This window comes from Aphelocoma coerulescens, chromosome 2 (assembly GCF_041296385.1).
Source record: "Aphelocoma coerulescens isolate FSJ_1873_10779 chromosome 2, UR_Acoe_1.0, whole genome shotgun sequence".
Taxonomy (NCBI): domain Eukaryota; kingdom Metazoa; phylum Chordata; class Aves; order Passeriformes; family Corvidae; genus Aphelocoma; species Aphelocoma coerulescens.
In genome coordinates, this window is record NC_091015.1 from 50,507,087 (window position 1) to 50,531,936 (window position 24,850).

Genomic DNA, 24,850 nt, shown 5'->3' on the forward strand with positions numbered 1-24,850 from the left:
TTTTGATTTTCAGATTCTCTTCAATAATGACATAGGTTTGCAAGCATCATTTACACTTGCATTTGTGTAACTCAAGAGCTGGCAAGCAGGTTTTCCGTGGGTGTAAGATTAAATATAACTCTCTAAGGTCAGGGAGCTTTAGCACATTTACACTAATTTGAGAAATTGGCCCCACAAGATTTTCACCAGTTTCAATACTAAAGTTAGAATTCTTCTTGTAAAGCACATACAGTAAGAACACCCCAAAGTAGTAACATATAATGAGCTGTTAGTTTCTTGCAGGGCTTATCACTGCATCAGAAATGACAAAACTGCACTAACTTGCATGTTCCACTTGTCTTTTCTTCTTCCATTGGGCACAACACATTTAATTGCACTTACTAACCAGCTGTAGCATGCACCTGACAAAAAAGTACGCAAGCTCACTGCACCCATCCCTCATTAGTACTGATTTGAATCTCAAATGTAGCTTGTCCAGAAAGTTGTACTTATTAAAGCATTTTATATACGGACTAGCATATTGTTGTGCTGTTTTGGTGGGCTGACCTTGGCTAGGAGCCAGGTGCCCACCAAAACCACTCTTTCACTTCCCTTCTCGGCTGTACAAGAGAGAGAAAATACAATGTAGGGCTCATAGGTGGTTGAGTTAAGGACAGGGAGAAATCACTCACCCATTACCTCATGGCTAACACAGACTTGACTTAGGGAAATTAGTTCAATTTATTACCAATCAAATAAAAGCAGGGCAGTGAGAAAATAAAACCAAATCTTGAACATCATCCCCTCACCACTTCGTCCTAGTCTTAACTTTACTACCTTCTACCAGCTTCCCCACAGTGCTGCAGGGGAACAGGGAATGGGATTTGCAGTGAGTACTTCACAGCTTTTCTCAGGGCAACTCCAGTTCAGACTCTTCCCGGGCTCCAGCACAGACGCCCTCCTGTCAGGGACAGTCATCCATGAACTCTGCCAAAATGAGTCCTTCCCATGGGCTGCAGTTCTTCACAAACTGCTCTTCCATGGGTCCCTTCCACAGGGTACAGTCCTTCAGGTGCAGCCTGCTCCAGCATGGGTCCCCCAAAGGGTCACAAGCCCTGCAAGGAAACCATGCTCCAGCATGGACTCCTCTCTCCATGGATCCATACGTCCTACAAGGAGCCTATTCCACCATGAGCTTCCACAGGGTCATAGCCTTCTCTGGCATGGGGTCCTCTATGGGCTGCAGAGGGACAGCCTGACTCACCATGGGCTGCAGGAGAATGTCTGCTCCAGCAGCTGGACCATCTCCTGTCCTTGCTCTCTTTCCTCACTGACCTTGGTGTCTGCAGTTGCTTCTCTCACATTCTCACTCCTCTCTCTGCTATTGTTCTGCATGGCTCCCTTTTTTCTCCCTTCTTAAGTCTTTTATACCAGAGGCACCACAACCATCACTGATGGGCTCAGCCTCGGCCAGCAGCAGCTCCATCATGGAGCCAGGCTGGCACTGGTTCTGTCAAACACAGAGGAAGCTTCCAGTAGCTTCTCACAGAAACCGCCCCTGTAGCCCCCCCCGATACCAAAATCTTGCCACACAAACTCACTGTAAGCTTTGAAAGGAGGAACCATTCCCATATAGAAAACTAAAATTAACAGAAATTCTAGAAACTTTGTTTACTTCAACCTAAATCTTGAAATAAAACGAAGTCTGAAACACTGTGAGGACTGATTCCTGAAATCATCCTTATCCACTCACCACTTCTCTAACTTCCAAATGCATTGTTGTTTACAGATTATCAAACTTAATCTTAACTATAAGGCAATAAAACTTCTTAATATCCAACAAGCTCCTGTATCACTTTATATAAGCTTTTCTACTCTCAAAGAACAGTTCAAATAAAAAAAAAAAAAAATAGAAAATACTCTTCTCAACATTTACCACCACACAATGTAAGCAGAGGAAGGTGAAAAATGAGGTTGCAAAAGTGGTGGTGAAGTCAGGCCATTGCTTGAGCCCTGGCCTCCATCTTACCGCAGTCTTATTTATGCTTTGCATCAGGTGGCATCTGTGACCGATCACTGCAAAGAATGAGCAGATCAAAGATAAAACCTCAAACACACTGACATCCCATACGCCCACTGTAATCTTGGCACCTGGATACCAAAGTTACAGTGACTTTCAAAGAGACTTAAGGCTGCCCAGTGTTCAAGGTCTGGTGTTTTCAAAGCCACCTAACGAGCTCAGAAGCAAAGATCTTAAACGGAGAATTTAGAGAGCAAAACTTATTACTTGTGTACACCTTCATTTCATCCTGAAAAAGATTTCTTAAAGGCAGAAAAACAGACAGGCTCAGCATAGCTGCATTTTTCAAATTTACTCTGAGTATTTCATAGGAACTCTTTCCTCTAATGCAAAAAGTCTACCACCTCAAGGGGGAACCCACCCCTTTCAAACCCCAAAACACACACCCACAGTCACACTTCTCTCAGCATTCTGTCATTAGAGCTTAGCTCTAACAATGATGAACCAAAATTAAAGTTAACTTTTAAAGTATCGAAGCAAGAAATAGAGGATGAGAACCAAATGAGAAGGATTTTACAATGAAAAAGTGAACACCCCATAACTTACACACACCACCACCCTGGCAAGCAAGAATACCACTTGTTTTTTGTCATCTACATACAGAACTAATCAGCAAGACAGTTACTTTCTCCTTCATATAACAAAGGAAAAATGGCATAATAGGCAGATTTTCTATTTACCTTAAACTATGTATACTAAGAAAAATAATCCAGGCATATCTATCTGAATAGGTAAGTAACTGCTGTATCTGAGTTTGCGTTCTGACAGCGTGGGGTCAAAGCATCTATGTAACTGCAGATACATCATTCAGCACTAATAGGTCAAACCAGGTATTATTTGGTAGAAAAAGCTTACATCATGGAAGAATGTCTAGAGAGTGCCCAGAAATTAATTTCTTGCCAAATTTGTTATATGTGTTTGGCAATTCAAGTCTCCAGAGAAAATAAAATTCTTCTAACTTGGACCACCAATGATTAAAACATCTCTTTTTTGTGTGTACGGATAATTTGTATGTGTTTTGTGGTTTGTTGCTTGGGGTTGTTTTTCATTGAATATGCTAAACACACTTGATGTTCAGAAAATCTCTCCAGCTAGGGACAAGTGCAAGGATCAAAGTGTGGCAATGCAAGCAATCTGTCTATCACACAAGATCAATTGGATACAAGATGTAATAGCAGAGACATCTACTGAACCAAGAAATACCTATCCTTCTTCGGGAGATACCCCATCACTGCAAAGCAAGCAAGCAAAGCAGAAATGCATCTTGATATTAATACTGCATAGACAGGCTGACATGCAGACAATGCAAGCAAAAAAAATGATCACAAAACCTCTACCTGAGGTGACAAATAGGTCTGCAATCTTCTTCCTTCTCAACAAAAACAATCTGCCAGGCATCTGGAGACAAGCACATTATCCAGATACTCACCATTTAGAGAGCTTTACTAATGCCTTTTTGTTAATGTTTTGAAGGAGTATCTCTGGGAACAGAAGTCTTTTCATCAATAAAGAACAAGCTCAGAAAGCTTCCTTTTCCTACACTGCAGATGTGTTTCATTCTGACCTCTGACTATATTTAGGGCTGAACAGAACAATGTAGCAGTGATGAGGACCAGATAATACGAGATTTCAGAAGAAAAAGGACTGGTTTCTTGTTCAAACAATAGGAACAAACGCATGTAACATGAAACAAAGAGCATCTATGTTTACCTTGCAGTATAGCCTGTGCAAGCATTCAGAAAAAAATATTCAAAGCTAACTCTGAAAGTGATTATGCTTAAAAATAAAGAACCAATCAGTGACTAAACATCCTGTTATACAGAGATCCTCATCTGGATTACCTACAGCATTGTAATCGTGTACATATGCACCAAATAATGTTTGCTGGACAACTTTTTTCCCACATGCTCACGTTTTCTTCATAAGACAATTCCTCTTGCAAAAATCGATCTTTATAAACCTAAGGAAGTCAGTTCTGAAAACAGGCTAAAAAGCAGCTAATTGCCAAGCACAGACTCCATAGGGGAAGATTAAGTATCAGTACCAGCCCCCACATGCTTGTGAGCACCTTTCATGAAATGAGGGCTACTGAACTACAGGACCAAATCCTAAAATACAGGAGGACTTTGCAGTATTGCATAAATTCAGTAAGAAGTGGGAAAAAAATATATTTCATCACTGGCATCATCAGAAAGAAATAGTTACATGAGACTATAAAACAAAATGTGCAAGGAGAAAAGCCCCATGGACTTGTCCTAAATTAAAGCAAAAAAAAAACCTCGAAGGCTAGCATAAATCACAACCATAAGATAGAGAGTATCACACATCATAAACAATTTTAACAAAACCTATTCCTAATGCAATACAGATACTAGTGAAGAACAATTTCCTGAAACATATTCAGTTTTATTCTGTGAATTACATTCTTTAGAAGCAAGATGGCTTCAAACAGAGTATCTGACACTATCCAAAATAAGTGTACAAGCTTACAAAACCACAGAGCGCAGCAGGACAGATTCCAGTCACTGGCCAGGCAGCATTTCAGACACTACAAGGAGTCTGAAAGCCTCATGTTGATAACTTTTGGGGAGCTAAAGGCAAAAGACTGCACTGAGCTGCAGGTCAGTGCAGGGAAACGGGGGGAAAGGCTGGCAGAATGCTACACTTTAGACATCCCCCTGTATTACAAGGCATCCTCTCTAGAATGAGATCCTTGGGGAGAAACGAGAAAAAGAGGTTCTTCAGGCCTCATATTCCCATGAAGAGGGAGAGGACAAACACCTTCTGGTAAGGGTTCCAGAAGGCAGGTCCCTGTTAGCTGCTCACCAGACAGTACAGCACACTGAGTATGATGCCTTTCCTCATCAAACAACCCTTTGCTCCCATTGACAAAAGCCCTAGAGAAATGGCAAGATTTTGTGCAGAGAGGCTGTGGGACCTCCACTGTGGGAGGTGTCCAGGACTGGACTGGACAAGCTGACCTGATTAGCACTGCTTTCACAGTGCTGAGCTGCAGGACCTCCGGAGGTCCCTTTCAAGCCAGGATACTCTGCGATTCCATTATGATTCTGCCTGCAATGCCCAGTAACTGAAAAGTTAGGAATTAACAGAGCTGAAGTCATTTAGCAGCTGTAATTCTCTTTTATGTCGCTTTGTATGCTAGCTAAGCAAATTTATGGCAGAAAAATATGGCCACATTAGTCAATAATACACCACTCACATATGCAAAGAGGGCACAAAAAGATGGACAACTACAAATTTAACCATTACAATCATCTGTTCTTGCAATACCAATCTATATGTAAATCCAGTTCTCACAGTGCTATTTCTTGTATGCAGTATCACATGTCAGCATATTTTTAAGAGGACAGAAATGGTAAAGACATGTAAATACAAGCAGTATTAACAGTCTTGCCCCAGGACGACACATTTATTAAACCACCCTGACTCTTCCTGCAATTTCTTTGCTCATCCACTATACACATTCACATTGCTGATAAACACACAAAACTCAAAAAATCCCAAGCAAAAACCCTTAAGTATTTCAGAAGAAAACCAAATCATTATAAATCATACCAGGAGAACGTTCAATATGTGAAACAAATTAGGCCTAGAAGATTCTCTTCTTTTATATGTCTAACTCCTTGAGGCCAGTGGAACTCTCTGCTTGAAAAGCTTCTTAAGAATTGTTCAGTCTGATGAATCAATCGCTTGGTCCACCTCAGACTGAAGACTCTCTATAATGTGGAAGAGTTCTGCCTTTTTCACCTGCTTCTTCCAACTCCTCCTCTGAGACAAATTTTAGAATTAAATTCTGTTATCACAGCTGGGATTTGTTTCCACATTCTGGGCTTTTGAAATAAAGAACCACTACAGTTCATCACCACAAGCTGAAAACCCCGGGTTTTTTTTCTAGCAAGACCAGACAGAACAGCTGAAGCCAGTCTGGATGTTGTTTCACTAAGCAAGATAAAACAATGCCAACCTGAGACAAACTCTCCCTGGAGGAGAGTTCAGCTCAACTTAGTAAGGTCTAGGTAAGTAACTGAGAGCCTTAATGAGATGGATAAGATTTCTAATGGGCAGTATCACCAAACCCACATATCTACACATACTAAGAAATAAAACTGACAGCACAAAGCAAATTAACTGGCACATAACAAATCAGAAATCCTGAAATAAAATTAACGTTGACTTTAGAGTTCCTTTAGCAAGGGACAGAAGTTTTATACTGAATAGAGTATGCCATCGATCCACTTACGAGTTAATTTCTAAGCCTTATGGCAAGGAAACCCAAGTTCTTTATATTCCAATGATTAGTTTTCACTGACTTCCACTAGTAATTATGGAATTCCACATGAATCAGAACCTTGTGTTTATTCAAATTAGAAGCAGATTTGGTATTGAAGCTCTTTTTTTTTTTTTTTTTTTTATATGGCATATTACTCTCAATTACATAGATAGCAGCTGGAACACATGCATTTTGGAGGTGGAAGTGATTCAATAATATGCAGTGGGTTTGACTGGTGATAAAATTTTTATTAATTATTTGCATAAACAGTTTTACTAGAGGACTGTTTGCTGACACAGTAGCTATTCCAGAAAGTTAGCAAAAAAAACCAAATCAAAATTAGCTAGATTATCTTAGTCATTGTCAGTGCTGCTGTAGCAGGCTTAGGGTCATTTAATTCTACTTTTAGTCTAATTGTACATTTAATCCTTAAATATACATTCCCTTGATTATCCTTAAATATACCTTCAATTGATTACCTCAGATTTCATTTTTTAGATGGTCTGCATAGTGAATGGATTAACTGGTACCATCTTTGCCTAGAGATTAATTTAGCTAAATCATTACAGGCCATTCACTGTGCTCTTCAGCCTGAAAAGTACTTAATCGTGCAGAGGACAAAAAGCAGAGCACATTGAGAAATCCTGTAATGTCTATACTAAATAGTGAAAAGGGACTCTCTGTAATGCTGCAAACATTACTTGCCCATCCTGATCTGTTGTTCTTCCATTACTGCACTTGTGGCTAGAGCTCTCTATTCATGGCTAAGCTCATCTCCCAGCATCAATTATACACATTTCTGTCAAGTACAAAAAGGAATTAGGAAACACTAGAAACAAATTATACCAGGAAACAATCCACAGACCTGGGCACATCTGCTGAGACACAGATAAATAGAGGTAACATTGAAGTAGAAATAATTTCTTTTATCCAGCTTAGTTTCTAAAATTACATGAGCATTTTTAAATTATTTATTAGCATCTCTAATACACTCTGTAATAGCTCTAAAGTCCAAAATTCTGAAGTCATATTAGGATATATACTTACATACAGATAAAAAACAAATTACAGCTTGAAAGAAACTATCACCTGAAGAAATGAAAAAAAAAAAATACATAAACTTATAATATTAAGCAATTCAGTACCTCCTCTAAATAGAACAGTTCCCTCTTACAGTTGAAAACATCAAGGTTCAGATCATCCAGGGGACCAAAATATCTTTAATAACCTGGACTTGACTGCCCTTGCAATCACTATCACAATTAAAACCTGGTTTAGCAGTTAGATAATCAGAGCTAAAGGCTCAATCCTACAGAGCTCAAACTTCAATCCCATTAAAAAGACACTTCCATTTGGAGCATGCGTACAGCTGCTCATGCACACAGGCAAGGGAAAGCTAGGGACAGGAAAGCAGGGAGACTGCACAGAGACCAGATCCACAGGATGGGAAGAATCAGCTGGCATGGCATTTTAAGGCATAAAAATCACATGAAGAGGGCTATATTGCAGGTGTAGCTACAATTTTTAAATTAGAACAATTTTTAAAATAATTTTTAACTGAAGTATTAGATCCAAAGAAAATTATTCCTTCCCTTTCAGACCCCACATAAGAACAGCCTGTTACCATTTGTATTTGGCTGAATAATGTTTCGCTTCTACCAGAGAAGAAACTGCATTCCTGAAACCCTGACAGTGCAACAAACCAAAAAAAAGTTTTACTATAGTTACATGTGGCATCTAAATTCAGCTCCAGAATTTTCTACATCCCCCAAGAATGCTTAAGTATTCAAAGAAAATTGCATTAGATGGACCTTGTTATTCCAGAGATTCGTAAAGATCCACACTTCTTCATAAACATATAAAAACCAGTCACTGGTTTGTTAATGATCCCACTTAATGCACACCTGCAAAGTGTCTGAATGTTGTGCTGAGAATTAGCACAGTTATAACCAAACACACTGGCACAGTTATAACCAAACACACTCAGCCACTCAGTCACGTTGCCAGGAAACTGCTGCCACTGGCAGGCAGCTGTATGGGAAAGATTCCTCAGCAGTCACCCACACCCACCTCTGCCCCAACACAACATCTCTGTTTTCTTCTTAAAATCACTGCTGATCCACATACTTAAAACTATATTTTCCTTATAAATAACACTCTACAATATAAGCAGGTGAGTCTGCTGCTCCTCAAGGTTAGCCAGTTAATGGCATTTTCTATTTCAGACTAGAGGTCAATTCACAATTTGTTTGGTCAGTACATCTACTATATTACACTGAGAGTAAGCCAAAAAGCTCTCCCCCATTCCTTTGGGGTATAGTTTCTGACTAAGACATAGAGGTTATACCATAAAATTACAGTTTCTTTTAAATAAAAATCTAGACCCAGTCAAAGAAGAGATTGGAATTAATTTTGATAGTACTGATACAGGAATTAGCACTCTCATCTCATAACTTCTGTAAAAGCAAGGCTTATTTCTTCTGGCAGGTATATTTGGAAAGTTGAGCCCCATTAATACCCCGGTAGCTTCTTTAAGAAATGGAGATTATCTAGTGCCTAGTTGGGTTTTTTAAAAAGAAAATCATTAAGAGAAATAAGCTTCATTTGAATGACACTTGTGGATTCCTCTTTTCTTCTAAAAGAAGCTATCAGATAAATAAAAAAAGAAATCAGGGCATTCAGTGTCAACAAAATGTCAACTAATGACATCTAGAAGCATTTTCTCATTCTGTGCTGATATCATCACTGTTACTAACAAACAACAAACCACAAACAAGTGATGATTTGCATTTGCCTTTATATATTACTATACATACTAAGTAATTAGCACAGTCAGTGCTTTTATACCTTCGAAAATAAAGTGCTTACTCAGTGCCAGATCTAAGCTCTTGCCTTGGACACACAAGGCCACAATATATTTAAAAATATGACTACATCCTGCACAGAGAACTGTTAAATTGTGTCAAATCAAACATCTTTGATAACTATGGGCATGTCAGACATCGTCTCCTGGGTGCCTACCTGGCTCAGATAGCATTCTTACCAGGGTAACCTAAGTATCTCAAAAAAAGGTTCATCAAAATGATCAAAACTGAAAAATGTATCAGCTACATTTAAAGAAACACTTCAAATTCAGAGCCAACAGTATCAATCTCAGATAGCATCACACACGCAGACTCAGTGTAAGGGAAGATGCAGGTTTGTAAACAGCTTCCAGGAATGAATCCTGATTCAGGCAACTTCCTCAGGGCAAAACCAACTTTCTGCTCATTAAACTGTACTACTACATTACAAAAATTACCTGCCTGATTTCAGCTGCTTCTTGTTGCTCCACCAATCCACAAACTTCTATTTACTGTTTCTACCAAAAACACCACCTTGAGCTGACCTCTTTGTAACTTAAAAATCTTACTCCCTCTCTTCAACCTCTTTTTCTTCTTTTTTAGTGGCTAATGCCCCAGGGCCTCCAAATGCAGGCTCCTGATTTCAGGAAGACTGCCTACAAAGCACTGAGGATTCTGTACTATCAACAGTGCTACACTTCCTTGCATATATCCATCCCTTCTAGGGTACTTCCTTTTCAATAAATCATGAGTTCCACAAGCAAAGCAGTACCTCAAGCCACACATGCAACTCAATGTCTCTCATCAGCAAACAAACAGGAGGGGATTGGACTCATAAAAAAATTTGTCATTTAAAACATGTCATTAATGGCTCAACTCAACTGCAAAATGATACCTTAATGTGAGTAAAATCAGCTGCTGCTCTTTATGTTCTTGCTGCAAAGTTCATGATTGCACATCCCATTTGGCTTTAGTGGATAATAAAGAAGAAAAATCCCCAACAAAAACTAAAAAACTTTAATGAAACAGATTTCAGTGGTTCAATACATAGTAACTCCCAAAATATTCTTAAATAGCCTCTTGTCTTAAAAACACACTGGAAGAAGTACACTTGGCTTATCTGAAAAAAGGAATTACATTACTTCCTAATAAAAAGTAATTACAGTAAATTTAAACATTTTTGGTAAATGGACACCAGGAGTAACAGAAAACAAAATTCCTTTCTAAGGACAGAGGACCAAAGAAACATGTGAAAAAATTAAAAATCTGCTTTATCTGAGATTTGTTTTGAACTATGTACAATTGAACATACTACAAAAGAACTGGAAAAAACAGCTTTATTGATGTCTCCGGTCATTACATGTTTTATTAAAGGCGATGTAATTTAATTTAAGCCATTCCAATTGCCCAGAGCATTCACTTGTTTCTTCAGCTCTCTTGAAAACTTCTTCCCAGTTCTCCAGGTCTCACGTGTTCCAGGTGCCCTATAATCTCTAGGGTCTCAGGGTGAAGTGTTTTCCTGGTGGGCAGCACTGGTTACTGAAGCAGACAGTAGAAGCTGGAGAAGTTTGTCATGATGAGAGATTTTCAGTGCGTGAGATGTCTGATACGCAGCTGTGTGTCTCCTCAAAGAGTGGATGCTTCAGAACTGCCCTTTACCAAGTAAATGCCACAAAAGCACAAATCAGCTGGTTGATGCAGGATGATGTGGACAAGTTCTGCCCATTATCACTTAACAGGAAAAGGGATCAGGAAATAACATAGCTTTTCAACTCAAAGAATAGTCAGCTATACTCAAGAGATGCCCAAGAGCAAACAGCAACATGGAAGAACAAGTAGGAAGCAAGCAGTCTCCTGTCTATCTCAAACCAGAAAGAAAAATAAATAAATAGGGGTTTTTTTGCACCAGAAGATAGAAATGTGTATTGACAGTCTGTTGATTGCTTTTAAGATTAGAAAGAAATTGTACACTCGCCAAAGTTTGCTGACACAAGTACCCCAGAGAAGCAAAAGCACAGAACAATATCAACACATTTTTCAAGTTTTTGGAGTGCACTTTTGCATGAAACTTATCATTATCACAAGTAACTTCAAACAAAGAGTACACTATAAAGATAAAATACGATAATTAATCAGTGAAAGTATCCACCATCACACATGGTTTGCATCTCACCAACAACCTACAGGCACCAAGCAAGCTTACCTCAGTGTTTGGCTGTAGTGTCTGTGCATCCTGGGCTGCAGATGGAACTATTGCCCATGTAATGTTGGCACTAGCAGATGATAAGGAGCTGAGGGCACCATTTTTCAATTGTTCTGTGGAGTGTGACTTGGGCCCAGGCCATCCCAGGATACCTTCTGAAGCAGAAAATAGGTATCAGCTTACAAGAGAAAGATTACAGATTTCTTCCATTCACCTCATCATTCTACTGATCTAAATTAGATGTATCCCTTCTCTGCTTCCATGCACAGCTTTACTTGAGCAACAAATGATCTTGTACTTTCTGAACTATCTTATGCAGTATCTCAAATTATATCCCTGACTTTGGAAGCAAAAAACACCCTAAATAACCAAAGTAAGCATCTTATAGGCCAACTTATCAGTGGGTTTCTTAAGTCAATGAATGTTAGTTCTACCACCAGACTGTATAACCCTTACATATAATTCTATCTGGCATACCTTGGAAATTACACGAGTATTCTCTGCCCAGTATTTTCATAGTTATTAAGTTTTCCAAGTAAACCCTCTATTTCTTCTGCCTGAAATCAAAGTTTTAAGCCTAGCAGCTGAATTTTATCTCTGTCTGTACTACAAAAAGTTTTTTCTAGATTAAGTACTAAAATGCTGTACTGGTCCCAGGACCGCAGTTTAAAAGAGGTCTCATTAGAAAGATACACATTAAATATGAATCAACCAGAATCTGGCATCAGAACAACCCTTATTTCCGGGGGCACTTGATTTCCTGGGTGAGTCTATATTTAAGAATAATCAGCTAAGGCAAGTGCACACTTGTTCCTCCCTAACTACTCTAAAACACAGTCTCAACAGTCAAATCAGCAGCCCTCAGCACAGGACTTACACTTTCAGCTATTAATTACACGCTGCTATAAAATGTAGAGATATGGATAAGAAAATCACAGCACTTCAGTCATTACCACGATTTGTAAATGAATATACAATTAGTGCCACAGGGAGGATCTCCTCTCATCACTGAGAAGTTTTTAAGATGACGCAGAGCAACACAAAGCACATTAAAGAACATGCAATTTCTCCTCTCCGTATCACCAGGGTTACCAGAGATTGCCTCCTAAGTGAAGTAAATGGTTTGATCTGGAGAGGCTATGCTGTGTAGCGCTACATTAACGTTCCCATTATTAAAAAATGGGCCACAAATCCCATAGCTGAACTCTTACCAAATTCTAGAGACAAAACAGTTACAGAACATTCCCCTCATCTAAAATGGCACTAAGTTATGGAGACATGGCAGAAGTTCAGATCTACCTTGCTTAGGGTGTTTTTGTGGTGCCATCTTTTGCTGAAGAAAGCATGAGGAAAGCATAAGCAAATAGTTAAGCATAAAATTATTTTCAAAGAGTTGAGTAACCAACAGGGGAAAAAATTCCAGCTTTTTTTCATTTTTTAAAATGTCTATTTCATACAATTACACAAAATTCCCCTAGCCAAAGGAAGAACATGTCTGTGGCTCTGCTGTCAAATTATGCTTCTCACTCTTCATTATTCTGCAGTAACAGATCCCAATCTATTTTTCTGTTTTTCCCTGTCAAAAAAGCTGAATAATGGATTACTGCTGCTATTTTCCTATTACAGAGACACTAAAAAAAAAAAATTGAACTGACTTCTCTTTATGCCAATGTTCAAAAATATGTAATTCGATCATTTCCTTGGGCTATCCATTTTCTCTCTGCACGAACAATCTATTTGGCCTTCACTGTAAACAGGTTTGGTTTTTGGTTTTTTTTTTAAATCCAGTTTATGTAAATAAGCACAATAAAAAGCTCCCATGTGAAGAAATACCTCACTTCAGGGGAAATTTTTAAGTGTGAACATTTACCTCATCATCACAAACATATTTTTAAAAACACTACACTAGTTTTCCTCTTCAGTGCAAATACATTGTAAAAAGAGCTTTTCCTTTGTCTTTCTCTGCACATTTTAGAGTCTCTTAGAGAAATAGAAACTGTTAGAAGTAGGCAAGCATGTTTTCTCTCCTGTACTAAGGGCAATACTACCCTCACAAAACAACAAATATTGTCAGCTTAATCAAATTTTAAACAGATCTTAAAAACACATTATGACCTTGCCAACACCAACAGGATGCCAAGAGTTAAGGTCCAAATTATAATAAAGCACATGCATCTCCTCAACACTTCTGCATATGAGAAAAATTGTTTTGTTAAACTGTGCATCTGGAATTTGACTACTTTGCAGAAGAGAAACATGCAGGGAAAGACATTAAGTCATACAAGCACAGAAATATAAACAAATAAAAAGTCATCTCCCTGAACAAGTTGAGAAAAATTCACACCTAGTTTCAAAGTGCCATCAGGGAACCTGTGATGATCTTTACAAATCTTACTCTGAGATGTCAGCATTCTCATATCATCCCAAGGGACTTGCCATATATCTAATACAGCAGCTCACTTTTCAGGCAAAAGCAATGTCTGATGAGAGAACTCATTAGAAATTATCTTAAAAACAACAAAGACTAGAATAAAAATCTCCATGTAGAAAGTGAAAGGCCACAACAATATGGCTCCTACTTATCAGTTTTCTAAAAGTTTTCATCACAGTTTCTCACGATTTTTTTTTCCATTTTTTCAGTACACCCAAAATGTTCTCATCTGCACTAGTACAAATTATTTTTACCACAAAATAGTACAGGTACAGCTGTCGTCTGTGCCATATCTAATCCAGCTGTTTTACTGGAATTTACTCTCCACAGACTGAGCTGCTTTCTGTAAATAATTTGATCCTCTCTAACAGAGTTGCCATATTTGCCACTTTATGGGACTCAAAAACTTCTATCACTAGTTCAGTCCCTGTTCTTATAAATATTTAAGAAAACATATATAAAAACTAAACATAATATGAGAAACTTTATCTTCAGAGTTGGGTAAGAATAGGAAGAAATGGCTGTCATTGGTTTGGGCTTTTTTTTCTCTGTTCTCAGCCATAGCCAAAGACAGCTGACAGAACGGTAAATTCTAATCTATTTTGATACATTTCAGAGTTCTAAAGGAATTCTCCAGAAAGGCAGTCACAAATTATACAAAAGTATTCACAGCTACATAGCTACTTTACTACTTTAAGACTATGCAAAGCACTACGCTAATTAACACAAAGCATCTGTTTCTGCAGCAAACGATGCAAAGATTATAAAGAACGTACCAAATACACAACTAGTAAAATCAGCCAGATCTCTTCCACCTGCACAGTGTTGGTGCTGTAGCTCCAGGAGTGAAAACCCAAGTCTGATTCCTCTGAAAGTTCAGAGCATATGTATATACATAACAAGAGTTCTAATAGAAAATACCCAAAAATTAGCTTCTTTCCCCCTTCCTCTCAACACCAGTTTCCCCTGTGATGAACACACAGCCAGCAAGTACACCAAGGCACATGAGAATACCTGTACCTAAGCAAAGTACAGCATCCAGACACAACCTACTTATCCTTTCCCTATAGCAGTGTCACAGTTCACAAACATCTATTTCAGAGGGCACAAAAGGCTGTATCCCACACAAATGCCCTCAGGAGAAACGTCTTTCCCTTCTACAGGTGCACACAGTGGGCGAGGGGGAAGAGTTCTCTCCAAAGAGAAGGTTTACCAGGAGATTTTTCAGTTAAGCAATGCTGATAATTTTCTTTTGCTGGTTTTGATTTTCTGGGTACCTGATGTACTTTCAAACTCACTTTTTCATAATAATTGATTCATGAAATATGCTTAATATTTCACCTATCTCAATTTTGTAAGAAATGCATTCCTAATTTTAAGTCCTCTGGTCTTGGTTAGGAGACTACAAAAAAAAACCTACCTACATTTTTCCCTGGCATAGTCATAAACTAACACCTATTGATAACACTCTTATGACATATTTTCAGTATACTCTAACAAATATCCCTTTAACAATGCAATGGTAGGCCTTGAGGAGAAACCAATATTAGATCTGGATTCCTTCCCCTACCAGGGATGGATGCGACAGTTTTGTGTCTCTGCTGAATCCCTGCAGCACACTGAAACAGAAACAGCAAATGGCAGCTGCATCTCTGCCTTTCACATGAGACTGTCTTTGCTAGTGCTGTGTGGGGACTAGAAAATAATGCTATCTTCCAATCAAAGAAGAGCAGGTAAGGAATAACGTATCAGCCTTTAGATAGAACAGCAAATTGCTCTGGTTATTCTTGACAGAAGAAAGACTGGTGAGGGTGCAATTAAGGGAGAACTGACTTACTAAGCCAAATTTAGTAAAGTACACCAGTAACAAAGCATATGTACTCCCCTGTATTCTTTCCTCACCCTTCCCTGCCAACATGCATTTAAGCACAAACAAGGACTTACTTATCTGCTCATTTTTCTCTTTTGTCATCTCAGCTGCAAGAGAACTCCTAGCTGTCATTTGTCAACAAATTGAAAGCATCTAGATTTTGCCTTCCCTGTTCATTTATTTTCTCCAAAAAGGAGACAATAGAGAATAAAAAGCACAGCTATATCCCTTCCCCAACTCCAGAATCATCCCTGATCCGTTTACTTCCATGGGAGCCAAAATGAGCAGCTTTTGCTCATTAAAGTGAACTTCAGAAAATCCACAGTAAGGATGAGTTTGGCTTTTGTTTTTAAAAAGTCTTAAGAAAAATGAAACGTTTTACAGTTTGAAAGAGTGGACAAGGCAGAGACAAAAAAATATAGGAAGGAATTCCTATCAGGAAGATGCTTTATTCAGTAAATGAATGGCTAATGTGAAACACAGATTAAAAGAACGGATTGATCTGTGCAGGCTGCTACTCCAAGAGAGGATTCTGTCTGCCAAAACACTAAAATTAAAAAAAAACAGACCTAAAACACAACATACGCTGGTAGAGCTATATTAAAACAAACATTCAAGTTTGCTCTGTTCTCAGTCTGGGAGCGAAGAATGTTAACAATTGCAGTCAACAGACTCTGGAGATACCCTTCTGCCAAAGGCTTCAGAGCTGGAAAAAATAACACCAGAACTTCTAAAGTTAGAAATTAAGCTATAAGTTTCTTCGCCACATTTTTATTTTCAAAGGTACCTGCCCCTTGTCTGCATGCCAAATGAACTCAAGCTTGTCAGAAGGCACTTAATGCTGATCAGCAAATACTTCAGATGTACCTAAGTGGCGACATTGATAGCCAAAAAGAAAGGCCTTGACATTCTCCTCCATCTTACCAAAAAAATCATCATTCCCAAACCCAAAGAAGCTTGTAGAGATGCAATCCCTCATCCTCAACTCACACTATATGTAACCAACACTTTCAGCTAATAATACCCTTCTCCAGCATATTTTTCAATGAAAGAAAAAATATTACAAAGAATTTAGCCAATGATTAATGCACATACCTTTAATAATGACAGCTAGAAATTATTTTTGACATTATTTGACATTATTTTGACTCAAAAGTAGAAACACAGACAGGATTTTGCTTCACTGACTGTTCTTGTTCATTTACCTCCAATAAAGACAATCACACAAACCCTTCCATGAATCTTCAGAGCGGAAATAAAAAATGTATTGACTAGCCTTCAAGGCAAGACTGAAGACTTCAGTTTCATCTTCATGTCTGTTTGTAGGCTTGAGGTCTAAGACTGACAATTTGTGAGAAACATGAAATGGAGAAATCATGTCATCCTTAAACTATTCTATTAGAAAGCATGCCATAAAAATATTTTAAGTCATGACCTACATAATTGTAGAATCTGGACAAGATTCCACTAGAGTGAATGCCAAGCTGCTTGCTTTCTACTCTAACTACTGGAAAACAAAGCAACAAAAATATTTACATCAAAAGAAAGAAGACACTTTTTTTTTCTTGTTTAAAAACAATAAATGTCAGTAAATCAGTTTAAAATAGCTACTATTTAATTATAATCTTCATGAGAGCATTCCATAAGTACTAGGTCAGAAACTCTCAGCTACTTTTAAGTCCTTGCTTTAGAGGCAGTAAGACTGCAAGGCCTCCAGTGCACAGGGAAGTCAGCAAAACTTGCACAATTGGGTATAAAGACACCAAGGACACAAGGAAAGATACAGAGAAAGCATATTAAGTAGATTTTTATCTACTTTAAAGGCAGTCCTCACTCTTTATGACATAATAGTGAGAGGCTTGGATGCTGAAGGAAAGCAAACTCAAGGGTAGGTTCAAGTCACCCAAGCTAAGCAATTGAACATTTCTCACACTCCACACAAGGAAGACCATGTTGCCTGGATTGCTGGATTGCTTTCATGAACTGTAGGCCACAAGCAAGAAAATAAATTACCAAATTCCTGTCTTGTCTCCGTCTATGTGTTCTGCCCCACACTGCCCAGTAGCACAGCAGATAAGGAGACAGCACTGGGATGGAAGCACCTGGCAAGAAATTGCACAGGGCCATGACATCTCACAAGAAAGGTGTTTGAGAACTCCTATCACAGGAGCACATGGCTTCTAAACTAACAAGAGGCATTTTCACCTGACAGTGACAGTAAAGGTCATGTTCTACTGTACCTGCTGTGTATAAAATTTAAATAATTCACCTGGAGAACACAATCAAAATGAAAGAGATCATCTCTCAGAATGAGAGTTTGCTAGTGGATTACTTAAAGGCTTTAGTCTGAATAGGTATGAGCTTATGCAGCTTTGATGACTCTGAAACTCTACCGACTCAGCAGAAACGTTAAGTCTATCAAAGTACGCCTGGAAAAGATTAAGTGTGTAGGAAAATCAGTAATCAAGACTTGTAGGCCAGGTTCTTTCAGGCAACTGTATTGCATAATAAGGCCTAGGGAAAAAAAAAATTATTTCACAGACTTTCAGTCAGGGAGAAGAGACTAAATATTTCAGCAGCTTTTAGCTTCCTTCTTAGTTCTTTTTTTTCTTTACTTCCATACCACAGAATAAGCCCACGCACACACTGAAGAATTAACTGCTTGCATTCACGTTCTCACAGTTACACTAAAGATGCTGGTGTGAACCAGTGCTACAGAATTTTGATCCCTGAAAGGATTCTCGTGCAAGTTTACAGTCTTACAAAGAACAAACAAAAACACTTTTATTATTCAGTTTTTCATAGTCATGACTTTAAAAAAAAAAATTGGCGATTCCTTTTAAGAGATTACTAATGTTTTGCTTGCTTTTCTCTCTTCTTGTCCATAGATTCTCAAAAACCATTATCAAGTCAAAACACAGACACTGATTTAACATAGGATTACGTGGACACAGATTCAAGGACATGTACACCTCAAGTCATCTATCTCTTGACAGCTCACTTAGATCACATTGAGATGAAAAACAACCTTCAGGGACCTTGAAACTAGATAGTAACTTTTCTTTGAAGGATGCTTTTCATCTCTGTTTCAAACCATTCTTTCTGAAATAAAGTTATATCAAATAATTTAATTCAGTGCACTTTAACATTACTACTTAAGTTCAAGGGGGTTTTGCATTTTCAACAAGAAAACAGGAATTTTTTTAAAAATCATGTTCCTTTATGAAACCAATCAGAATCTGGATGTGGGAAAGCCAGCATGTACCACAGGACAGGTGTCAAAAGCTTTAATATTGTTTTTTCCAAGAACCACTTTCACATGATTTTCTTGCTTCTCAAGTAACCCTCTCATTTCTATTCTCCTCACAACGGGAATGCTTCAGAGGCTGTCCCACTGTGCCATCTCAGCAGCCTTGAGGGCATATCCTGCCCTGCAAGTAAGGACAGGTGGGGGGGATTGTTGTGGAAGCACCTGAAGAAAACACAAAAAGCCACCCCATATCCAGTTCTGCTGCTGCTGCTTCTCTCACATCTACTCTTGCCCTTGCGACTTGGCAGTGCAGTTTATGCATGGTAAAACACTCCACCCTTTCAGAAAGCTAAAGGTCCAACTTCCAACACTATGGACAGACCCAGAACTGGGTGAACTGGAAACACTGAGGTACGTGGGGTCTGAGAGGCTCATGCCCGCAGAGCTCAGTGCAGTATCACACTGACATTTTAGGCTCATAAAAACTTGCTGCAGATTTTCTATTTTTTTTTTTTTTTAAAGCATGGAGAACTCTTTCCAGACTCAAAGAAAACCACAGACTCAAATAAATCCACCTCAGCAGCATCCTTCCATGCAGAAAACTGGAAAAATTATTTTCACTCTAGCACTGCATAGTATTATTTTTATCAAACAAATCTGTATTGAGATTGAAATCTATTAAGAAAGAAAGGAGGGGGAGCACAACAAAACAACCAAGCTGGTTCAGCACCACCATTAAGAATGGAGGTTTATAGATACCTCTTCTCCATGCCGCATTTTTTTTTGTGTTGCTGTCTTCAGGACTGGATTTCTCTGAGAAGACTCAGGTCCACCTCTTTTCCTCCTCTCTTCTGATTGTAATACACTTCATGTCTTTTTTTAGGCAAAGAACTACAGTGCTTGAGGCTGCAGAAGCTCACAAACTGCTCATCCCAACTTGCCTCTCTAAGAAGGGTTAATTTTGCCTGCTTCAAATCATAACAACACCCCAAAGCACATGAACTAACACCCAAGGGAGCTCGTGCTCACCTGATGACAGTGTCCTGTTATGCTGTTGGCCCACTTGATGCATGCTTTGCTGTAGCAGACTCAGGCATTCTCCAAGGCAGCTCAGGGTGGCAGCAGAGGTAGCTTTTAAAAGTAGCAAGTCCTGATCCAAGGCAGTAAGGGGTCCAGAATTTGGGAGAGCTTCAATGGCTTGTACAAGATTCTTCTGTTGTCCTTCAGCTTGGCTCATGATCTGTAAAGGTTCAAAAACATCTGCTGTCATAGGAAATATCACTATGTAGCTGTGAAATTCTTATGGATTGAAATAGTGACTAAATGTGAAGAACTACCACAAATGGATGTTAATGTTCTGATCCAAACATACCATATACTCACCTACAAAAACGAAGGGCTTGAGACTACCAAAGTCCTGTAAAAATGTCAAGACTATGTTAGAGAAAATAGTCTCTTAAAATAGTAGGTTCACAGTAGGTTTAATAGTGACTCATAGTTTCTGAAAGTCTTTGTAAGGAAAAGCATGAAAATTCTACTTCCTTCTCTGTTATTAACTTAGGCTTAGATTTTCTTGCCTTTGTGATCTGAGACACTCAGAAGTTACACTGTCCTTCCTCCTTCCCTAAATAAAGTATCTAATCACAATTTAAGAACGGGCATTATCCATTTCTCAAGCATCACTAAGGAACTGTTTTTACAAAATGCAGTAATTTTTAAGTTTACAGACAGTAGCACAGGAAGCAACTTAGAGTACTTATTTCATATCCAATATGAACACCAGCTGTCAGGCAGACAGTTAACCTCTTTCTAGATTTGGGCCATCCAGATGAAGATAAAAGGGGTGCTTGTATAGCAGGTGAAAACAGTATTTGAGCAGGCTGCTCTTTAAGCAAATCGGCAAGCTTTCAAAATTCTAAAGCCAAAACAAAAAGGAGATGTTCAAAATTTCTCTCTCCATTCTTAAAGCCCGTAGGAAATGATATACCTAATGACAAGCCTCTTAGACTTACCTTGCAAAAAACTTACTGCAAAAACTTACAGGTTTACACTCGAGGTAGCCAAAGCTTTCAGAAAAATATATCTGAAAACATCATAATAAACAAAGATTCAAGCCCCACTTGTCCACGCTGCTCTCCTGTAAAAATGTATTATGAACTTCATGACTTTTTTATTTTCATTATTATATTTTCAAGTATTGTGAGCTTCCTGCAGCCTTCCTCCGCTACTGTGAATTGACTGATTGAAAAAATATGTTGAGTGCACTGAAAAGCTAGAAAGGAAACTGAACTCAGAGATGCAAATACCCATTCTTGCAAAAAAAGAGTAAAATCACACAAAAAGCTGTTGCTGCATCCCATAAATTTAGCCAAATGTCTTGCTGAAGGTTAACATGACATTTTAATAATCAACATTTAAAAGAGAGGCCAAAACTTCAGTAAAAGCCACAGACAATTTTAATTCCCTCTGACAGAGAACAAGACCTGTCAGAAGGTGACACAGACCCCTCCAATACGCAGCTTTAGGCAACCACAGAAATCTCAGGCAATGCTCGGCTTTCAGAAGTCACACACTGTGAACCTGAGCTCCACAGCACAGACAAGGTGGCTGCTTCAAAGGTAAACAAGAGCAGAAACACCACAGACACACTTATGCAAGTATTCCTCCTTCAGGGAAAGAGCACAAGGAGGCAAACTGAAGAAACAGCTAGGAGAAAAAAGATGACCATCTCCCTGGAAGACTAACCAATATAATTGTACGGAAAACTGCTTCTCTCCTTTTCCCACCCTGCATAAGAGTGTGAAATTGAAACCCTGACATTCTCATACTTCACAGTGACAGAAATGTTCTATTTTCATTTCCAAATGACTAGTTTTCCTACTTTTTTTTTTTTTTGGGTGGGAAAGAAGCTTACAATTCCAAGATTTGTTTCCATAAAAAATAAAATCAAAAATAAAACTCAAAGAACTTCAAACATTTCAATTTCCCCTCCCCCTTAATTAAGGGCAACTATACTCTTTTGCAGATAAGACAGGAGCATAAGATAAACTGATCAGGGATCTTAGAAGACATTTGAAAAATTAACTGAATGTTTGCAGCTATCACCCAGCCCAAAACTTTACAGACTTTTGTAGGCTGTATTCTTCCCAGATTAGGAGAAATTTCCATTAAAATCAATTATTTATTCTAGCTTTATCCACAACAAGGTGTTGGTCTGAGTCCTATTGCTTCCTAGCTGACCTAAGATAGCTTTAAAGCAGCCTTTTGATTCATCTTTTCCTTGCTACCTAGTTTCATGTTACAGTCGTGATACCAGTAGCTGTTCTACAAACCTGACACAGCAGAAGACATCTGGAACAGCAGCTTCTGTGTAGGACTCAAAGTATTAGGACTTGCTGAACACTTACTGCTCAAGCACTGATCAAAACCACACCGTTTAAGGTGCTGAATGACCAGAACAAAGATGAAGAACCTCTCCTATTCTAAAGTGACAGATCAACTCTATGGCATGACATATACTATTCAAATAACTTTTTTTACATGCTTGCCAATTTTTTTTAAAGACCTTGACAAAAGATTTCAGAAGAGCTGAAGTGTAGTTGTTCTACAGAGAGTAAATCAAGGAGGAGCTAACACAAAAACACCAAACCATACAAGATAAAATTCATTAAACACATTAACCCTTAACAGGAGAGCCACTAAGTCATGCAGTTATAGCATCATGCTCTTACTGGTGGATCTGGTTTTTGCTTTCTCCCAGGAGAGGCAAAATGCTTGACTTAAGAGCAGTCTAAGCTAGTTTCAAAATCAGAATGAAAAGCTTTGATTTTGAGAAAGGTAAGTTTTAACTTCCCTTTTCCAAAGTGAAATAACCTGCCTAATTTTGAATGACTTTGCCTTTACATGGGTTTATTTTAGCACCTTACAATTCTCCATCCTTCCCATTTGCAAATACAGACAGCTCAAAGTAGTAGTTCTTTACTTGTAACAACAACAAAGGCTATTTTTGCCCTATCTCCTCACCAAATCTCAACTCATTTCTCTTTCCACTCTTGTTTTGAATTTGACACCTCCTCTTCACCTATATATTCTTCTCATAATATCACAAAAAACCTGCACATTCTCAGAAATGCACTGAAACTTCAAAAATACAACTTTATAACAGATGTACAATAAAAAAACCTGAAAGTACCATCAGGACTACATGGATTAAAAGGAATTGTAAGTGTGACAATTTCTAGCATTAGTAGGCCTGCATTAACTTAACTGCCAAATGTTCAGTAAGAAGAAGCCTCGTCCTAGGAAGACACCAGTTCAAATGCATGGTTTGCTTCTTTCTCCATCTTCTGCCTGATGCAGGAGAACAAGCAGCTGACATGTGTTCCCTATTAACAGCTGCTCCTGAAGCTTGAAGGAGATTCAGACCTTTCAGCCTGTCAGAAATTCTCAGGTATTGCCTGTATTCTTGTGGTGGGTTGACTTTGGCTGGTCACCCAGTGCCCACCACTTCCCCTCCCTGGCTGAAAACCAAAAGGCTCATGGGTCAAGATAAGGACAGGGAGGTGACCCAATTACCATCACAGGTAAAACAGACTTGACTCAGGAAATTAGTTTAATTAGTACCAATCAGAGTAAAGTAACGAGAAAATAAAACCAAATCTTACTTTTCCCCCACCCCTCCCTTCCCAGGTTTAACTTCATTCCCAGTTTCACTACTTTCGCTCCTTCACCCCAGCAGCACAGGGGGACAGTTAGGAGGAGTTACAGCCTGTTCATGACACATTGTCTCTTCCACTCCATCCTCCTTGCTCTCTTCATCTGATCCAGCACAGGGTCACAAATCCTGTCAGCAAACCTGCTCTGGCAGGGGTTCCACCATGGGCTGCAGGTGCACCTCTGCTCACCATGGACCTCCATGGGCTGCAGAGGGACATCCTGCTTCACAACGGGCTGCAGGGAAATCCCTGCTCCAGTACCTGGAGCACCACCTTCCTCTCCTTCATCATCAGCCTTGGTGTCTGCAGTTGCTTCTCTCACATATTCTCACTCCTCTCTTCTCTGGCTGCTGTTGAACAGCAGTTTTTTCCCCCTTCTTAAATCTGTTATCACAGAGGCTCTGCCACCACGGCCGATGGGCTTGGGCTCGGCCAGCTTGCAGGTCCATCTTGGAGCCAGCTGGCCTTGGCTCTGTCGGACATGAGGAAGCTTCTGGCAGCTTCTCACAGAAGCTACATCTGTGGCCCTTCTCCAACAAAAACCTTGCCATGCAGAGCTAATACAATCATCCTGAATAACATTATACTCAAAGAAACCTGCCATCCAATGACCCCTCTCATGAATGTCAGAATGCAACAGGAAACATCTGTGATGTTTTCCTCTGTAGGTCCTCTCCTCCCTACCACTTGCTCCAATACAGACAATCCACAGCTTTTGCTGCTGCCGGCTTCCTCCTCTTCAGAACTGATCTTAACATCCTGTGTGATTGCTTTCCCTACTTAATCCCAGACACAGGAACTGCTAACTACTCCTTCACAGCTGGAACTGCACCTCCTGGATCTTCCTGTTGTGAACACATAGCCAAAACGATGTAAGACACAAACACTTATGTGATAAGAATCCAAACAAACAGTAAGTAGAAACGACTAATTCTCAGGGTTATCTCCGCAGTTATGTGGAAGATTAGCAAAAAAAGCCATGAGATACCCTAGGTTTCAAAGAAATTTATTTCAGACATAATAAGATGAAAGAACATTCTTTCATGCGGTAAATAAGCTAAAATTAGTTACTAAAAATTAATTTAGGAAATAATAATGAGAAATTGAAGTCCTATTTTCCATGCTAAAAGAAAAACATACAGGACTTCAGTATTTTGTTAGAATACCAGATGATACACTAATCTTTCC

At 38.9% G+C, this 24,850-nt stretch overlaps 1 protein-coding gene across 1 annotated transcript in view; it reads right to left on the bottom strand.

Moving 5' to 3' along the window:
- OSBPL10 (oxysterol binding protein like 10) overlaps positions 1-24,850 on the bottom strand; it is a 112,916-nt gene that overhangs the window by 28,080 nt on the left and 59,986 nt on the right. The window contains exons 5-6 of the mRNA XM_069007381.1: positions 19,977-20,187; positions 11,397-11,551 (exon numbers count right to left, since the gene is read on the bottom strand). Coding sequence (XP_068863482.1) covers positions 11,397-11,551; positions 19,977-20,187 — 366 coding nt within the window. The remainder of the gene's footprint in view (positions 1-11,396; positions 11,552-19,976; positions 20,188-24,850) is intronic.